This window comes from Scardinius erythrophthalmus (assembly GCF_964197995.2).
Source record: "Scardinius erythrophthalmus genome assembly, chromosome: 3".
Taxonomy (NCBI): domain Eukaryota; kingdom Metazoa; phylum Chordata; class Actinopteri; order Cypriniformes; family Leuciscidae; genus Scardinius; species Scardinius erythrophthalmus.
Window position 1 is genome coordinate 3947559 of NC_138223.1, and position 18279 is coordinate 3965837.

General features: G+C 37.1%; 1 protein-coding gene across 1 annotated transcript in view; it reads right to left on the bottom strand.

Annotated features, from left to right (window-relative positions):
- The window catches only part of gpc5a (glypican 5a), a 160128-nt gene that overhangs the window by 98749 nt on the left and 43100 nt on the right, over positions 1-18279 (bottom strand). The window contains exons 3-5 of the mRNA XM_081361426.1: positions 13364-14058; positions 10092-10219; positions 9114-9239 (exon numbers count right to left, since the gene is read on the bottom strand). Coding sequence (XP_081217552.1) covers positions 9114-9239; positions 10092-10219; positions 13364-14058 — 949 coding nt within the window. The remainder of the gene's footprint in view (positions 1-9113; positions 9240-10091; positions 10220-13363; positions 14059-18279) is intronic.

Genomic DNA, 18279 nt, shown 5'->3' on the forward strand with positions numbered 1-18279 from the left:
ATTCATCAAAGAATCCTGAAAAAAAAAAGAATGTATTACGGAAATATTTATAAGCACAATAGTTTGCAACATTGATAATAACAATAAAGGCTCTGGTGTAATGATACTGAAAATGTACCTTCGCCATCACACAAATAAATGACATTTTTAAATAATATATAGTTATTTTAAATTGTAATAATATTTCACAATATTGCCGTGTTTACTGTATTTTTTGATCAAATAAATGCAGCCCTGGTGAGTAAGAGAGTTTTCTTCTTTCAAAAAAACAAAACATTTAAATATCTTACCTACATTTTTGAACAGTATTGAATGTCAAATGAAAGTATATTTGCTTAAATTGACATAAAATGTACCCAATTCACTCAGACCCCAGAAGGTTAAAACATACAAAAGGGTTTATAAAAAGCCAATAGCCTTTATTTTATGGCAGAAAGGTGACAGATGATTAACTGGACAGACTTTGCATTCAACTAGTGTGACAATTATAAACCTTATTGCATTGGCTCACTTGACCAGTTAAAAGAATCATTAGCGCCCCCTAGTGTCAAACATCTACTAATACAAAAGCACAATATGTTTTCAAATGTTAGATTGCAAAATTACCGCGTGTGTCTTAGTTGCCAAGAATAAAATGCAAATATGTGACTACGGCCTCTCTCTTCTGAGTAAATGGGTCGATGAGGCCTGGGAAAGGTAATCGGGGGTAACGCCACTTCCCAGCGTCCCACCACACGCACGCCCGGAGGAAACGGGAGCTCAGGGAGCCGAGGGAGAGCCGGGCACTGGAGTGCGGTGTCTGTGGGAGCGCGAGGCATTAATCCTGGAAGTGGATGCGGTCGCCCACATGCTCGCTGTAATCATTTATGCTAAACAGACTGAGGAAGAGGAGAAATGGGACGGCGCAGCAGAGGTCACTCATTAACAATGCCTTTTGTGCTACAAAATAAAGCCTTCAAAACATCAAGTGAAGGGTTATGTGTGCTCGTTCTTTATTTTATGGGGAGTGATTTTAGCAGCATTAAAGGGATAGTTCACTCATTATTTACTCATCATCTTGCCATTCCAACTACAGTTTAGACTCGGTGTCACAGTGGGCGGCAAGATTATAAACAATTTAATTTAATTATTTTTATTTAACCACAAAAAAACAAAGAAAGAGAAAACTTTGGGTGAACTATATCATCAAGCTATTTTATGTTCTTTATCTATGTTCAGTTTTGAGGTACGAGACCACAAGGCAATTGACAACTCAGATAAATATTGATTATAATATGTTGATCCTTCGTGACTTCTTTGGAGTAGATATTATTAAAAAATATTTTAATACATCTTACAGTACATCAAAAATATTACATTACGTCTGTTGATAACAATAATTGCAATAAATTCTCAAGACTTTTTGATAGTCTATATAATGCAGAAGTACAGCACTGCCAACTGTTTTTGTCTAATGCATCTGGGTTTTTTTTTTTTTTTTATAAAGAAAGAAGGTGTATAAAATGGATCAGAATGCAATAAATAAATAAAAAAATTATTTGAGAACAAAAGTAGACAGCGATGAGAGGTGATATAAGGTGAGCATGGTCATGTGGGTCGATGAAAGAGCTTCTCACACACAGATATGTCAGTATGATTTCATTTCTGCTCTTCACAATAACCCTGAATTTCCCCGCGCGACGCTCACAGGAGCTCTGAACTCTTCCTGAAGCACCTTGATATTCCTTACAGGGGATATGTGTATATCACCACTGGAAATTCAATTTCAGCTTCTGGGGCGAAATGAAACATCACTGAGGGAGAAGCCAGAGTAAAGTGACTGACGTGTCGACTGTCGGCGGAAGTTTCCGGAAGAATGAATTCTCGTCTTCTTTTCATCCAGTCCGCCAGGCTGGAGAGTTTACCGCAGTATTGGTGCGCAAAACTGGTTAAAATAGTGAATATGTCCATCATAGTTGTCTTGTTTGGATGGTTTTTAAACTAGACATTTATTTATTACATTTAAACGTGCAAAGACAGATGATCTGCCAGCAACTGAAGATCCAAATGTGTTTCATATTCACATCGATCTCAAGGTCACGCAGGCAGCTTATTAGCCTAACATATGAACGAAGCAGTTTGACAAAATTGTAACGGTCTAATTTATAAATAACTATACATAAACATCTGGAGGGAGTGAAACGATTGCGGAGAATGGATGGGAAGGGTGATTGCAGCACTGAGTGTAATCATCATGAATAAAACATTGAGGAACGCTGGTGATCTTGTTGATTTTGTGTGTGTTTGAGTGCTTGTGGATCGTCTGGGCAGGAATTGAAATTTCGCTCATCAAACACAAACGTCTTCAGCTGCAAACAAGCCACAAACAAACAGCCTGAGACTCTAAATAAAGCTTTAGCACTGCCAACGTGGAGCAATTCGACAGAAGTCGACGTTAGGAATGCAAATCATCAGATGTGGACAGTAACAAAGTACATTACTTGAGTACTGTACTTAAGTACACTTTTTAAGTATCTGGACTTTACTTTTTACTTTAACTTCACTACATTTGAAAGACAAATATCATACTTTTTACTCCACTACATTTCTGTCAAGGTCCTTGAGTAGAAAGTAGTAACGTCAGTCAGGGGATGATTTTGGTTGCAGAGTTGGGTTGACGTCTGAACCCGACGTTGGATTTTGGTTGAAACGTTTGTCCAACGTTGGAGATTAATGTCAATCTGACGTTGGATTCCGACATCAACCAGATTTTCATTTTCAACGTTGGGTTTGGTCTCCTAAATGCGAATTTTGTCATTGTTTTGGAGCACACTAGCTTATAACAGTAAGGCTAATATATTCATACTAAAAGCCAAAACACTTTAAATATGGCACTCTTTGAGGGAACAGCCATTTGGGTGTCCGAAACCATTGTGGACGTTATTGAGTGACTCATTCAATCTCACATTCAATCCCACGACTGGAACTGTGTTCTAGAAATACATGTGATATTGATATGAGGGTAGCCATAGATTCAGAGGCATAAGGTACTGTAAGTATTACATAAAACAATGCAACAATAAGACAATGCATTGACATTTACTTTTTACTTTTGATACTTAAGTATTTAAAAACGAGTACTTCTGTACTTTTACTTAAGTAAAAATCAGTCTTTACAACTTTTATTTGTAACAGAGTAATATTTGACCAGTAGTATCTGTACTTTCACTCAAGTAACGAAGTTGTGTACTTTGTCCACCTCTGCAAATCATATAAACAGTTCACTTAACGAATCTGGATGGATGGATGGATGGATGGATGGATGGATGGATGGATGGATGGATGGATAAATGGATGGATAAATGGATGGATAAATGGATGGATAGTGCACAATGAGATCAATATAGAAGGGATAAGGACAGTTTGTCCAAAAAAAAAAAAAAAAGTATTTCGAAGAAGAATGAAAGCCATACAAGTCTGGAAAAATAAGTGCCCTAAGCAAATGTTTGTATATTTGACCAGCATAGAGAGAGAACTTACAGCAAAGCCTGTGATTCTCTTTAATGCCACAAGAACAGAAGAACAAAGCCTGTTGGGAAACCAACACTACCTGCTGACAAAGGTACGTGTCAGCCGGAGGAAAGAAGCTTTTGACCGTTTTATCAGAAGCTGTCCACAAGCAACATGAAATGTTTTTTTTTTTTTAAACGGATCATGAGTTTGCATCATATGCGCTTACATATCATAAATAACTCTGTAAGATTCATAAGATCGCTTTGGGCGGCATCAAAGCACGTGGTTACAAAACACGTGAGCAAGAAAATATTGAGGAAAACCTTCATGAAATGTCCCATCACCACTTTGCATAGCAACACCCTAGTAACCACCCACAACAACCCAGCATCAAAGCAGCTAGTTTTGCATAAGCGAACAACACTCTTCAGAAAATATAAAAATGTAGTTGAATACTGATTTTGTAACAGAAATTCATAGCAAAATACAATCTACTGTACCATCTGCAACAGCTGCAAGGTTAACACAAAAATACAATTGTGTTTTATATGATCATCGGCATGCATTAATATTCTACAAGGTCACATTATACCTGAATAATTTGTCATTTTCCACTGACTTTAGAGAAAATGCTTACAGGGATAATGCATGAAGACAAAAAAATTTCATCTTCATGACATTACAGACATATAACTAATTCAAAAAAGGTTCATGTTATATTTAAATATATTTAAAAAAAAATGTTTTTAGAAACATTGTATTCATTTTATGGAAATCCTCTCAAATTCTCATTATTTTGTGCATATGGATGTTTTAAGTTTCTTTTTTAGGTAACTAACTTTTAATGTAGATTTGTATTATTATAATTGTTACTTTTAATCTAAATTTAAGGTAGTGTAAACATATTAAAATATATATATGATATGCTTAAATAATAGACATTAAATACACATTTTTTAAATATGTGCTTATTATTATTATTATTTATGTATTGCATTTGTTTTTTTTTGTTTTGTTTTTTATTACAGCAACAAAAACTTGAAGTGTGTGTGTGTGTGTGAGGGGGGGGGGATGGTATGGTAATGTCACAATGTATTTGTTTTGTTTTTTAAATAATGTATTATTTTAAATACAGATAAATTCATAATTTTACATTTTTTAGTTTCCGTAACTTTATTGATTGGCCACATAAACTAGCATTATAATCGCAAGCATATAGTATTAAAAAAATTAAATAAAATAAAAATTCCATATCATATATGACCCCAGTTTTTTCCCATCCAATTTGACTCATATGAATCTGTATGATAAATAAATGAGCAAAAATCAGCCCTCCTGCTTTCATTACACCCCTGATAAGTGAGCTTTCCTTAAATAACATTAAGGTCGCACGTTCGCCTTTCCTTCTGTGTCTGCTCTCATTCATCAAAGCTACGGCGTCGTCGATCCTAATGGCCGGTGTCCGTTTGGCCCTCGCTCTCGGACATGCACCGCGGCCCTTTCAGTGACCGGGGCCCAAACCGCTCCTTTTACGTCTGAATGGCCTTGGTAAATCAGTCTGTCGCCCTCCGTCCTGTTTTATTTGTCCTTTTTATCCCTCTCTCCTGGCAGATGTGGGGCCTGGGGCCGGCTGGTTATTTATCACCGTTACCTCTGGAGCCTGAGGTACGATGGAGGATGGGACTGCCATACATAAGTAGACCGCTGTGACAAAGTCAGTCTGGAGTGAGACAAGTGGGCCATCTATCGCAGTAAAACAAAGATCCCTGTGTTCCTCCATAGTCTTAAAGACACCAGATTAATCAAAGAGAGCTCTAAAGACTAATATAACATCTTTGAGACAAAGACAGAGGCTTAAACGTGTTCGATACTGGCCTCTGTTGGAGAGAATATTACAATATTCCCAAAGCAATCATAACCTGATTCATTATGGATTTTATTCCAGGCTTACTCATAAAAAAAAAAAAAAAATATGATAAAAACATGGAATAACATAGTACAGTGATGGTATCAGGTGTTATTTCATCTATTATGAAACTGTTTACCTCAGTGTACCATGGTATTTACTTCAAAGTGCTTCAAAGAACACCATAGTTGAGCTCATGATTTTATTATGTACTACTGTGTGTCCAAAAATGCATGGCAATGGTTCTTTTTGGTTAAAAACATCTTCAAAATCTTAATTTCCTTCTCTTTTTCCACGGCCTTCATCATTTATTTGAAGCAAACTATTAACATGATCGCTAAACTAAAACAGTAATGGTTCATTTAAATGTATGTTTTTACAGTACGTTTTTACATTTTGCATTAAATACCGTTTAGTACCATTCCATGCTTTTTTACACGCATTTTATAAGTTTGTTTTATTTTTATACATTTTTCTGAGGCAATATTTAACCTAGTCGCTCTATAACTCCATTTTGGTACTGTATTGTTATTTGAAATAGGGTGAAAACACCATAATTGATCATTTAATGTATGTATACAAATGTTTAGGAGTGCAACCTTAGCCTACTTATGGTAGCAAAATCAGTTTGTTCAAAGCATCAATTAAATATGAACAAATCAACTTATTTTTTCATAAATATGCAAATAATGATTACTTTGCAAATATAAGTGGTCACAAAATTTCCAATATTTGACCCCTGGATCACAAAACCAGTCATAAATCGCACGAGTATATTTGTGGCAATAGCCAACAATACATTGTATGGGTCAAAATTATAGATTTTTCTTTTAAGTCAAAAATCATTAGGTTATTAAGTAAAGATCATGTTCCATGAAGATATTTTGTAAATTTCCTACTGTAAATATGTAAAACATGTATTTTTGTGAGTGAATGCAGCACAATCGTGAACATATATGGACAACTTTAAAAGCGATTTTCTCAATATTTAGATTTTTTTGCACCCTCAGATTTTCAAATAGTTGTATCTCGTCCAAATATTATATATACATCAATGGAAATCTTATTTATTCAGCTTTCAGATGATGTATAAATCTCAATTTCAAAAAATGTACCCATGTGACTGGTTTTGTGGTCCAGTGTCACATATAAGCTTGATTAATCATCATCAAATCCCATGTTGCTCAGTGTCCACTAGAGGCCGCCTCTAAAAACAGACGGTAATTACGGTCCGTCCTGTCAGCGTTTACTGGTGGACGATAACCCGTCCTCTCCTCTTGAAATACGGTCCCACCTGCCATCTGGCAGCGGATGACAGCGGATGACAGGTGGGAGGAAATACCACCGGGGATGAATTTATGGGAGTGTTGTGGCGATGACAGGCCAGGTGAGACCGGAGCGGTGAGGAGATGGATTGAGTGTAGAGGAGAGGGGAGAAGGAGAAGAGGAGGATCTACTAACAGCTGGTCAGTCACTTATAAAGCCGACGTAGACCACCACAATACAGAATCATTAATTACACAGGCGGAAACCATCACACGTCACGAGTGGATACATCTGTGCAATGACGAGTGGCCATACACACACTTTTTCAGAAAGTGTTACGCTTATATAATGCAACCCTCAGGATTTCCCAAACGCCCCGGGAGCTTGTTAGATCGCAAAAGAAATGCCAGTGGTGAAATTAGTTTAGTAAAAATAAACCTAATAATAATAATTTATATTATTATTTTATTATACATTATTATTGGTTAATTAAAATGCAGCATATCTTGACAAATGAGGAAACCACTTAAATTAGTTAAAGGGATACTTCACCTCTGGGAAGATGAATGTGTATTTAAAATAGATCATTTAAGTAGAAGAAATGTGAAGAAATTTTTGAATTTGGAGCTTTCTAGACTGAGAAAAGCCAGAAAATGTATTTTTGGCTTATGTGGATGAAAGACAACAACTCCCAGAATGCACTTGCTTCGCTGCCTTAGGAGGCCACGCCTACCGGTAAGAGTGCGCAGTTGTAAACAACAAAGCTAGCCTACGTGACGAGTTTGCGAGGGATTAGAGATCGTCCAAAATGTCCGGGATTCGGCTTTTGCGTTCTACAGTCGCCATTCATTCATCATGTTTCCTGTGGCGAGCAGGACGAGGCTGACGGCCGCGGGAGAACAGCGCGAGACCGGTGGCGTGATTACTGAGACGCGCCGGGTCTCGCATCTCTCACGGAGGAGCGGGAATTTTTCTTAGCAATGGTAAAACGCACATCAACCGATCACTTGTTTAGCGTTCATGTAAACACTACATTCAAATTCACCAATCGGAATGAATTCAGTTAGATTGAAAGGTGTGCATGTAAACAATGAATGGCGACCGCAGAAAGCAAAAGCTGAATCCCGGACATTTTGAACGATCTCGCCCGCCGGACAAGTCCGGGAAAAGGAGGATGGTAACCCCTACTTACTCAGCTTTCTCCTACTATTCAGCTTTCTCCACAGAACAAGAGCCTGCTAGCTTAGCTTCCAAAGAAAGACGGCTGACACTGTGTACATTCTGTGAGTGAGATCCCACCCTCTATGGGCGGGCTTAAAACATGCGGAACAACGCCATCTACTGGCTGTAGTCTTTAGCCTCTGGCCAGAAAATCCTCCGATGACGCAAAAATCGTCATTTTGCGTCATCGGAGGATTTTTTCCAAACAAAAAATACATAAATCTCTTGTCTCAGGGGGATATGAGGGTGGAAAGCACAGTAATTCGAAAATACTACAGGTTTTCTACTAATACAAAGCTTAATGCTAAATCCTGAAGTAACCCTTTAATTATAAATTATATTAATATTAACAACAATTATTATTAGTTATTATTCTTAATGTTTATGATTTATGTTAAAACTTTGCTTTTGGTCATATTACAATGATGCACATAAAGAGATTACTAAAGGCATGAAATATTTTAGCAAAATGTGTAAATCACTTTAAAATCAGAGTTGGGGAAACTAAAAGCTTAGAAATCAGCGACTGAGCATGAAAATGGACAGATAAAATGTTAATGCAGAAAGGTTTCCGTCACACAAAAATCTACTGTTCATATAAATATCAATAAAGAGCAAGCACTGAATTTAAATGACATATCAGACCTAAATATGTTCCTGTACTTACAGTAGGATGTAGAGTCATTCAGAATACACGATTTTCAAAAAGCAATTTGTAGTACATTAATTTTAGGACTAACATTGGCTTAAGAGTCTTTATCAGAGCAACAATGAAGGTATATGGCTCAAATCTTAGAGATTTTTTGGGGGTAATTATCTGGTTCCTGGTTAATCAACTTGTGATTTAATGAGCAGAAATCACATTAACATATGGATGGATAGATGGATGAATGGGTGGATAGATAGATAGATAGATAGATAGATAGATAGATAGATAGATAGATAGATAGATAGATAGATAGATAGATAGATAGATAGATAGATAGATAGATAGATAGATAGATAGATAGATAGATAGATAGATAGATAGATAGATAGATAGATAGATAGATAGATAGAGCAAGTACAGACATGCGTATATAAGAAAATCGTTGGACATGATGATGACCGAACGCAGTGACAGGCAGAAGATTTGAGAAGATCTGAGAATATATGAGAAGATTTGAGAAGATTTGAGAAGATCTGAGAAGATTTGAGAAGATTTGAGAAGATCTGAGAAGATTTGTACCCTTTGTCAACTTCAGCTCCGTTCCAGCAGGCCAGTCCGTCTCCAGTGCCCAGGTCGCTCACACACAGCAGGTCCGCCAGGCCACCGTAGAACGTGCGGTACAGACGCAGACTGCTGAGGAAGTCTCTGGAGACACAGAGACGAGTGTGTGTCAGTGTCTGTCCAGTAGATGGCGCACTAACACCGCTGTTTAATGCTCATGCTGCTTCAACATACACACATCCTTATGCAGGATCTAGAAATAACACTAAACAAATCAATCCACTGTCTTGAAGCATGTTTTTAAAAATACTTACTTTCATTTATATTTTGAATATCTTATATCCCCTTGGAATTTAACATATTAATTAAAAATAGTATGCGATAACAATTAAAGTTATTAATATTAAAAAATAGTTACCATTATACATGAAATATTGCATTGTACATGTATCATTTATAGTTATATTGTATATGTTAAAGACCCACTACTGTATTTATTGTATTTTAAAAAATATGTATTCCTTAGTGTGAGACAAAAACTAATTATATAAGATTTAACATTAATGTTATTAAGACATTTTTTTTTTCAAAATATTATGCAGAATATGAATTATTTAAAATATTATATTAATATATAAATATTTTTTATACATTATATATGTACAAAGAACAATTTATATTGTATTTATTTTATAAAATATTTAATGTTTTTGGGTATTTATATTAATGATATTATTATTATTATTATTAAAACATGTTTTCAAAAACACCATTATACAAAATAATGATTAATCAAAATATATTAATATGTAAAATATAATTCATGCATGTACAAAGTCCAATTTATATGGTATGATATATGTATATGGGAGATTATATGGTATTAAGACATGTTTGAAAATAGTAAAAAATAAAAAATTAAAATATTCGCTATGTCCAGAGCTTTGACGGTGTATGAGTACGTGTACAGTGTGTTGATGTGGTTTCCAGACTCACTTCCTCCAGTTGCTGAGTGTGTCCTCTGTGTTTCTGCCCACTGCCTTCAGAGGAATGGAGTCTCTGCTGTCCTGAACGCTGCTCACCTGTTCCCGCTCTCTGCTGGGGTGACCACACACCTTGTGCACCTGCAGAAGTCACACACACACACACACACACGTTAGTCACTGTTCTAACACATCCGCCGGCGTGTTCGTTACAGTGGCCGAAGCTCAGTTTGCAGGTCAGACTCAGAAGGTGTTGATGTGGGTGTAGTATCATGATCAGCCACTAGGCGATGCTGTTTTTTAGCTCATGGGATTCGCAATCTCGTTGCCTCTGAAAGGTCAACTTTGAGCCGGTTTCTCTAATGATGATCTGGGGCTGGACTGTACAAGTGAGAGGAATAGAGAGCATTTCTTTCTACAGGACTTTGGATTTTGTAAAGGACAAACGTGACTCAGTGAGTCTGTAGTCTCGGCATCAGATGGCACGTTCATCATTGCAGAGTCAAAACTGTATAACTTAAATTAAATTAAATTAAATTAAATTATACAATAAATAATAAATATGTCTTTGTATATATAATAATATATATTATAATGTATTTATTTTTTGAAAATAACATTTTATTAATATATAGATAAAAATATTATTAGACAAAATATTAATTTATCACATTAATATCACTTTTAAATATTATAATATTAATTATATACAACTATTATTAGTTGTTAGTTAATTAAAATATTAATATTTAAAAAAAAAAAACATTTTATATATATATATATATATATATGTATATAATGTTTTTTTTTAATAGTTTTGTGTCCATCAAGTTCCAAATTCATTGAGAAATAATCAAATGAGATGAACAACCTTTCAATTCTCACATATTTAGGCATGTGGTAATACATAAAAACGTGCATTATCACATGGCTTTAATTGAATTTCCAGCAAAAATAACTATATTATGGTATGTAGGCCATATGTACAATTGCTCATACTATGATATAATATTTTGGTCATACTGTCCAACACAATGTGAGACCACTTCAAAAAATGCTTTTCTTGCTTAGTATTTTTGTCTGGTTTCCAGTCCAAATATCAAAACATTCTTAAATCAAGATGCATTTACTAAAGTAGTAAATGCCATAAGATATTATGTCTTGTTTTCTGGGGAAATAAATTAAAATTAAGTGAGTTTTTGCTTAAAACAAGCAAAATGATCTGTCCATGGGGTAAGAAAAATAATGTTGTTTCTGTTTGAATTAAGATTATTTGTCTTACCCCATGGACAGATAATTGTGCTTGTTTTAATCAAAGACTCACTTCATTTTGATTCAATCCCCCGGAAAACAAGACATAATATCTTATGGCATTTACTACTTTAGTAAATGCATCTTGATTTAAGATTGTTTTTGATATTTGGACTGGAAACCAGACAAAAATACTAAGTAAGAAAAGCATTTTTTGCAGTGACTAAACGGACAATAATAGGTATTTGTAGTGTTTTATGAAGATCATCATCCCTCTTAAATGACACGGGTCATATACAGTAGAGTGTTTTTATTGGTCTAATACTAGCCGTGATGTCCCACACTGACCCTAACCAATGACAACACCTTATTAGAGACTTGATTCTGATCCAGTTCCACACCCCGACCCCTGCAGATCAAGTGTCACCCAATAGCTGACAAAGCCATGCGGTTTAAAGGCTTTTTTTGCTTGCACACACACACACACACACTGTCTGCAAACATTTCAGCACAGCACAACACGATCTGAAAACATGCGTACTGGATCCCACAGAAGCCCACTATGGTTTCTGGCAAACTCAGTCTGCATGTGGCCAGAACACATCAGCGCGGTCGGCCGTGTCTCGGCAGCTGCCCACACCGAGGGTATTTTGGGCATGTTCTGGGCTCGCTGGCAGCATCATGGCATGTGTGTGTGTGTGTGTGTGTGACTGTGAGCAACTGATGTTCAGGCCATCCCGCATTCCACGCCGTCCGAGCTGTAGTTACACACGATGGCTTTTGAGACACGGCTTGAGGAATTTTCAAGGCATGAAAATTGCAGAAATGCAAAGGCCAGTGTTTAGGTTTAGTGTTTACCTAATTGTGAATGTCTTTTGGACGAGCCACAGCCATAAAAGTAAATGAACATTGAGACTTCAGGGTTTTATAGACTCAATTAAATTCAAAATCTCACATGTCACATGCTGCCATCAAGTCGCTTCAGAAATTTTGTGAAAAACTGAAAAATATGCATTTAACTGGCAAATGCATCAATTTATTCCAGCCAAATTGAGCTTGAATAGGGCTTTTCCTGAGGACTTAATGTATGTATTTTTCTTCAACATTGGGTACTTTTATGCCCTGTTCTCATATTAATTTTATGGAGAACATGTCAAACTACAACTTTTCAGCTGAATTATAGCCTATGTAGATTTCATTGATTTACTCTTGTCCCAGAAACTTTTAACTTATGAAACATATATTTTAAGAATATAAATGATCAGATATTTAAAATTAAGATGATCTAAACAAAAGTGAAAGATTAAATAATAATTGACAATGTTTTTATGTGTGTCCTCCATCATTTACACCACACTGAAACAATTCGGCCCCTAATAAAGATTTCAGTTTTTATTTTTATTTTATATATAAATATATTTTTTTTTTTTTTTTTTTTTTGAAAAGTCAAATTATGCCAGAACTGAGAAAATAATATGTATTAATTTGTTCTTAGAATACATAAAAGGATAGATATGAAATTAGTCTTATTTAAATAAGTTAGTTTTTTTTTTTTACTCTAAATATTTAATTTTCAAAAAGTCCTGGCAAAAGTGCCTATAGATGAAGAAACATCTACATATATTACATATTCATATACAGTAAATATATTGATTGATTGATTGATTGATTGATTGATTTATTGATTGATTGATTGATTGATTGATTGAAATATACATTCCTGTATCTCCAACAGTAGTATGGCGTTAGCGACAGCAAGGGCATGGGTTCGATTCCCAGGGAATGCATGAACTGATAAAAAGCATACTTTAGATAAAAGCATCTACCAAATGCATAAGAGTAAATGTAAATATCCCCAACAGTAAAATACTTCTTTGCATCAAAGAATAATGACAACAGCTGATGCTTTTATCCAAAGCAACAGTTCATTTATCGAGGGTCATTTGACCATGAGAAACCTGGAGTCAACTCATTAGCATCAGTAGTGACGTCTTATGCATGATCACTTCGGATCCTACAACCTGTGCTTAGTACCTGAGCAGAAAGCCGGGGTCCGTTCCTCTGTGCGTGGGCCACTGCGCCCCTCACCAGCTCGTGGACTCCCAGAAGCACTTGCTCCAGGTCTTGTGCCCCGTGCATGCGGGTGGAGAGGGTCTCTAGCGACCGCACAAACTCCCTCCAGTGGGCGTCCACTTCGGCCAGGCTGGCGAGACACCCTCGGACCACGTTGAGGCAGTAGCCCATGCAGGGCTTGCTGGTGGTCAGACCCTGGCAGTGTGGACAGTAGCTCATCCTCAGAAGGCCACGTCTGCATTCACGGCTGAGCTGAATATGGTCGGTGGTGTTGATGACCTCGATGCCCAGGTGAAGCGCCTGCAGAAACACTCGTCCCGGCAGAGAGGCGCGGGAGATCTGTGTGGCGAGACGGCCCGGGGCTCCACCGTACGGCACCAGTTCCCGACACGCAGCGCGGACACACTCGGCGTACGCCGGAGACAAGCGGGAGAGACCCGGCTCGACCAGTCGCTCATAAACGAGAGGGAACAGGGCGTCGAAAAAGCGATGTGAAGCTTCTTCCAGGCTGAGCTCGGAGCCCAACACGAACAGCCCCACATCTGTGAAAAACTCCCCCACGGGAGCCGCCGCGGGACCGGCCAGGTCCCGGTACGTGTGGAGGAGGACGGTGTGAGTGTGGTTCTCCGCCTGACGCACCAGAGAGTCCACGGTTTCTGGAAGAAAGACAGAGAAAAGATGTGAAAAACGGTTCAAGGGAAAGTTATTAAATTAAAAAAAATATAGATTTTGTTGTTCTTTGGAATAGTATAGCATCGAAGTCAATGTCTACAAATTAATAAAACAGAAACTTTCGAGTGCTAAACTTATAGTCCAGTCATTTTAAGCCAAAATGGGGGTCAACCTTGAACAAATTGCAACAGAAGCAAACTCAACTGATTTTCTATCCTCAATATGTCCTGAGTAAGAAAAAAAAAAGCCCAGAAGAATCCCATTAGGGGAAAGTTTCGAAAAAGGCTGGTTTCTAAAGTACTTCTTCCTGCCTCTACGTATTAATGCTCATGGGTAGCCTAAATGGGTTCATTCAGACCTTAACATCAAGTATTTGCCTGTTATGTGTCAACAAGATTCAACAAGACATTTTCACTTGGCAATACCCAATGTTTAGATCTGTTGTGGTATTTATGCAAATTAGCACATACGTAATTAGATTATGCACCGTTTGTCCATGTTAACAAACTATTTAAAAAAACTTGTAATACATTGTGTTTGTCTTGATGTAAGTAATCAACACAGTAATTTTCATGGTGATATCTAAAGGTTACATTTTTTACCCTATTGACATAAGAAAAATAATTAATAGGCGTATGAATAGGCTATATTTGGGTCTTTTTCTAAACTTTCCCCTAATGGGATTCTTCTGGGCTTTTTTTTTCCTTACTCAGGACATATTGAGGATACAAAATCAGTTGAGTTTGCTTCTGTTGCAATTTGTTCAACCTTTTTTTCATAAAATGACTGGACTATTATAAGTTTGTCCTTTTTAATTGTTCAATATACACTCACTGGCCACTTTATTAGGTACACCTGTTCAACGGCTTATTAATGCAAATATCTAATCAGCCAATCACATGGCAGCAACTCAATGCATGTAGACATGGTTGAGATGATCAGCTGAAGATCAAACTGAGCGTCAGAATGGGGAAGAAAGCTGATTTAAGTGACTGAATGTGGCATGGTTGTTGGTGCCAGACGCGCTGGTCTGAGCATTTCAGAATCTGCTGATCTATTGGGATCTTCACACACAACCATCTCTAGGGTTTACAGAGAATGGGGCGAAAATGCCTTGTTGATGCCAGAGGTCAGAGGAGAATGGCCAGAATGGTTCAGCTGATAGAAAGGCAACAGTAACTCAAATAACCACTCGAGGTCTGCAGAAGAGCATCTCTGAACACGTCAAACCTTGAAGCAGAACCAGAACACACACCGATGCCACTCCTGTCAGATGAGAACAGCAAACTGAGGCCACAATTCACACAGACTCACCAAAACTGGACAATAGAAGATTGGAAAAACATTGCCTGGTCTGATGAGTCTTGATTTCTGCTGCAACATTGAGATTGTAGGGACAGAGTTTGGTGTAAACAACACTAAAGCATGGATCCATCCTGTCTTGTATCATCAGTTCAGGCTGCTGGTGCTGTAAAGGTGTGGAGGATATTTTTCTCCAACATTTCTAATAATAAGAACTGTTTCTTGGGCAGCAAATCAGCATATTAAAATGATTTCTGAAGGATCATATGACACTAAAGACTGAAGTAATGATGCTGAAAATTCGGCTTTGATCACAGGAATAATAACATTTTAAAATATATTTTAAACTATTTTACAATACTACTGTTTTTACTGTATTTTTGATTTAAAAAAAAGAAGCAGAAGAAACTTCTTTCAAAAACATATGATTTCTTTTATTTATTTATTTTTTTTGCACAGTAGTGTACCTTTAACATTTGCATAAAAATGTAAAAAATTGCAATATTCTCTCTGGTTCACTCTATGAGTGTCTAAATCTAACAGAAATGAGTCCCAGACCCTTTGAACGCGGCGGAGCGGAGAATGGCAGTTCCTGCAGGCGAGCCCAATACGAAATGCCTTTTTATCTGTGTGCGAAAAGATCTAAAGATATTCCTCAGTCCAGAGAGAGAGAAATAAAAAGAGGATAACAAGACAGAAAGAGCTTGAAGATACAAGGGTGCAATGATGCCTTGAAGCGCTCTTCATATATCCGAGCTTCCAGCGCATTGAGAGATCATCTGCCTTTTTATTATTCTCTATTATGTCTGTTTATGATGCCCAAAATCATCTTTGTGCACATTCTCCAATCACTCAGTGCTAATTCATATGCATTGATAGGATGTATAAACAACAGTTTCTCAGAGAGCATTATGTTGGAAATGACTCATAACTGTTGTAGTTTTAATGGCCTTTGGTTGTATTATGCTTTCTGTGTCTTGTAAAAGAAGCGTGTGACTTGAGGATATCATAAGTGATATATCTTTGTGAATATATACTGAGTAATATATTTGAATCCAAAACTTTTATAAATGATGCATTCTAAAAAAAAGGACGAGGAGGACGGACAGAGAGGAAGATGGAGAGAAGGGCCAGATATGAAGAAATAACCTGACGCCCGATTCCCTGTGGGAATATTTTAGCCTGTGGATTGAGCACGACTTCCTCAGTTATAGCAATATCTTTGCTGCACTTTTTTTGAGCCCCTAGAAATACCTGAAGAAGAACAGAACAGCCGGCACTCCTGCGTCGTCTTGTTAACCCTAGCAAAATGAATCTGAGAGGAAACACTGTAAAATTATACCAAACATCCTGGATAGTTGCTTCATTTATAAATGTATATATGGGGTGCGATTTGCCGGGGGGGATGCGTGGGATTTCCCCCTTTCTGGTCAATGTATCCCTGCCTCTGCTTAATTATTTTTATCCCCAGTGGGGATAAATTTATCCCCCCCTCAAAGTGATCAGTGCTACTACACTAGTGGCGAGGCGGATCACAAAACTTATCACGGATCCGTGGTTTGATTAAACTCCATTTTATTTTAAGATGCGCTACTTTGACTGGCTCCGCGCAGCCTCTATCACCACTCTGAAGACTTGCTCAATTTCCCGCCCACGGCGCTATCGGTTACACCTCACGAGTAATAGCCTATCAACACTTGCGAGACGGCTGCAGGTCTTTTTTTACGCCGTATATTCAGCATATTACTGAAGCGGGAATAAAAATCACAATCTGATTATCTGTTTCTATGATGACAAGCAGGGTTAGTGTCCCAGTCACACCACTGAGAATGGCCGAAGTTACACATACGGTGTTTTAATCAATTGAGACTAAACGCAAAGGTTTTTTGATTACTCACTCACTCTTGAGTTTCTGGCGCGAGTGATTTCAATGTAAAGACGCGTTTACGCGCGTCTAGAGGTCCTGCGGCGCGGTAGACGCGAAGCCCGAATGAGGCGAATTGACTTTGTCGGCCCTGCCCGACACGTTAACTGTAATCATGAGCCCGAGCCCGATTTAAACCCGTCCAGAGAGAGAAGTTTTACACACATTTTTTTTAATACGTGGGCCGTTATAACCAGGTGGCGCCAGGGAAGTTGAGATGAAGCAAAGATGAAGTTGACGATCGCCATCTCCGTAGTGAATGCACATATATGGAGAAATGCATGAATTACATCAGAGTGTTGCCTTTTTTCTTTTCGTTTTAAATTGTTTCGTTTAAAGACATTTCAAGCTTTCTTTAGATATATTTCTTAATATTCTCTGTGTGAGGCATACACTGAGTTTCGGTTAATTTATGATGAGATGCGCAGTGCAAGTGACCGGGGCGCGCGGGCGCCTCCATGATTAGCCTATAGCCTATGTCTGCTATATTTGCTTCTTAAATACATGCAATTCGTTGATGAAAAATGTATTAAAATTAAGATACAATTTATACAAAACGAAATTCACTTTAAAGAAAGGCTTTCTACAAAACAAAAATTAATGAAGTGGTCAAAATCATGTCTGACCCACTCCAAGTCTCCCGATATACTGCACATCCTATCTTCGTGCTGTTCACTTTTCATAATCAACATAGATGAAAAAAAAAAAAAACAAAAAAAAAAACATTATAATATTTTAACAAATATGCAACTAAATTTATTTAGTTATTTATTTATTAAATTTATTATTTAATGGCTAGGCTACAACACATAGTAGGCCTACAGAATCTCTGTACAAATTTCTGCACATTCATTTACTGCTTCTGAATTTTACACACAAGTTGAAAGGCATTTGTTTGTGCATAGTAAAACATATCTGCAACATTTATCAAGTTCACGGATAATTGTGCGTGCATTTATTAATTATTATCTTAATTAAT